General features: G+C 47.9%; 1 protein-coding gene across 1 annotated transcript in view; it reads left to right on the forward strand.

Annotated features, from left to right (window-relative positions):
• Window positions 1-1,169, forward strand: part of LOC105506326 (radial spoke head 10 homolog B2-like) — a 67,302-nt gene that overhangs the window by 23,191 nt on the left and 42,942 nt on the right. Inside the window, exon 3 of the mRNA XM_011934409.1 lies at window positions 149-293. Within this exon, the coding sequence (XP_011789799.1) occupies window positions 149-293 (145 nt within the window). The remainder of the gene's footprint in view (window positions 1-148; window positions 294-1,169) is intronic.

Genomic DNA, 1,169 nt, shown 5'->3' on the forward strand with positions numbered 1-1,169 from the left:
CTGATCTCGAACTCCTGACCTTGTGATCCGCCTGCCTTGGCCTCCCAAAGTGCTGGGATTACAGGTGTGAGCCACCATACCTGGCCTTACCAGTGTTTTTCTAAGAAAACTTTTCCTAAACTGCACAAAGTTGTTTTTCTGTCTGCAGGGCCGATTAACTTTCAAGAACGGGCGTGTGTACGAAGGCGCATTCTCCAATGACCACATAGCCGGGTTTCCAGATCTTGAAGCTGAATTCATCAGCTGCTTGGACCTGTCTCCAGGAGCTGCCCAAAGATTATCCAGGAGTGCCGGTAGGAAGTATTCACCTGTTGAAATAAAATTCGTCTGTTTTTATCCATCGTGTCCACTCGTGAAAATACACTGAACGCTTCAGAAAACAGAAGTCCCCTGTGAGCAACTCCCTTTTTAAAAAAACAATTTGAGACAAAGTCTTGCTCTGTCACTACGGCCTCAGACTCCTGGGCTCCAGTGATCCTCCCACCTCAGCCTCGCCTATAGCTGGGAATACAGACGTGCACCACCATGCCTAGCTAATTTTTTTTTTTTTTTTTTTTTTTTTTGAGACGGAGTCTCGCTCTGTCACCCAGGCTGGAGTACAGTAGCACAACCTAGGCTCACTGCAACCTCCACCTCCCGGGTTCAAGCGATTCTCCTGCCTCAGCAACCTGAGTAGTTGGGGTTACAGGTGCATGCCACCATGCTTGGCTAATTTTAGTAATTTTATTAGAGACAGGGTTTTACCATGTTGGCCAGGGTGGTCTCTGACTCCTGACCTCGTGATCCGCCTGCCTTGGCCTCCCAAAGTGCTGGGATTACAGGTGTGAGCCACCGCACCTGGCCATGCCTACCTAATTTTTAAAATTTTTGTAGAGGCACGGTCTCACTGTGTTGCCCAGGCTGATTCAAACTCCTGTCCTCAGTCAATCCTCCTGCCTCGGCCTCCCAAACTGTTGAGATTACAGCTGTAAGCCATTGTGCCTGGCTTGCAACTGCTTTTAAAAAAATGTTTTTTAAGAGACAGGATCTCACTCTGTTGCCCAGGTTGGAGTGCAGTGGTGTCATCATAGCTCACTGCAGCCTTAACTTCCCATTTTGGCTTCCCAAAATGCTGGGATTACAGGCATGAGCCACTGTGCCCAGCCTGCATTCATTTTTTTTTTTTTTTT

The sequence above is a fragment of the Colobus angolensis genome, unplaced genomic scaffold (genome assembly GCF_000951035.1).
Source record: "Colobus angolensis palliatus isolate OR3802 unplaced genomic scaffold, Cang.pa_1.0 Scaffold135, whole genome shotgun sequence".
Lineage (NCBI taxonomy): Eukaryota > Metazoa > Chordata > Mammalia > Primates > Cercopithecidae > Colobus > Colobus angolensis.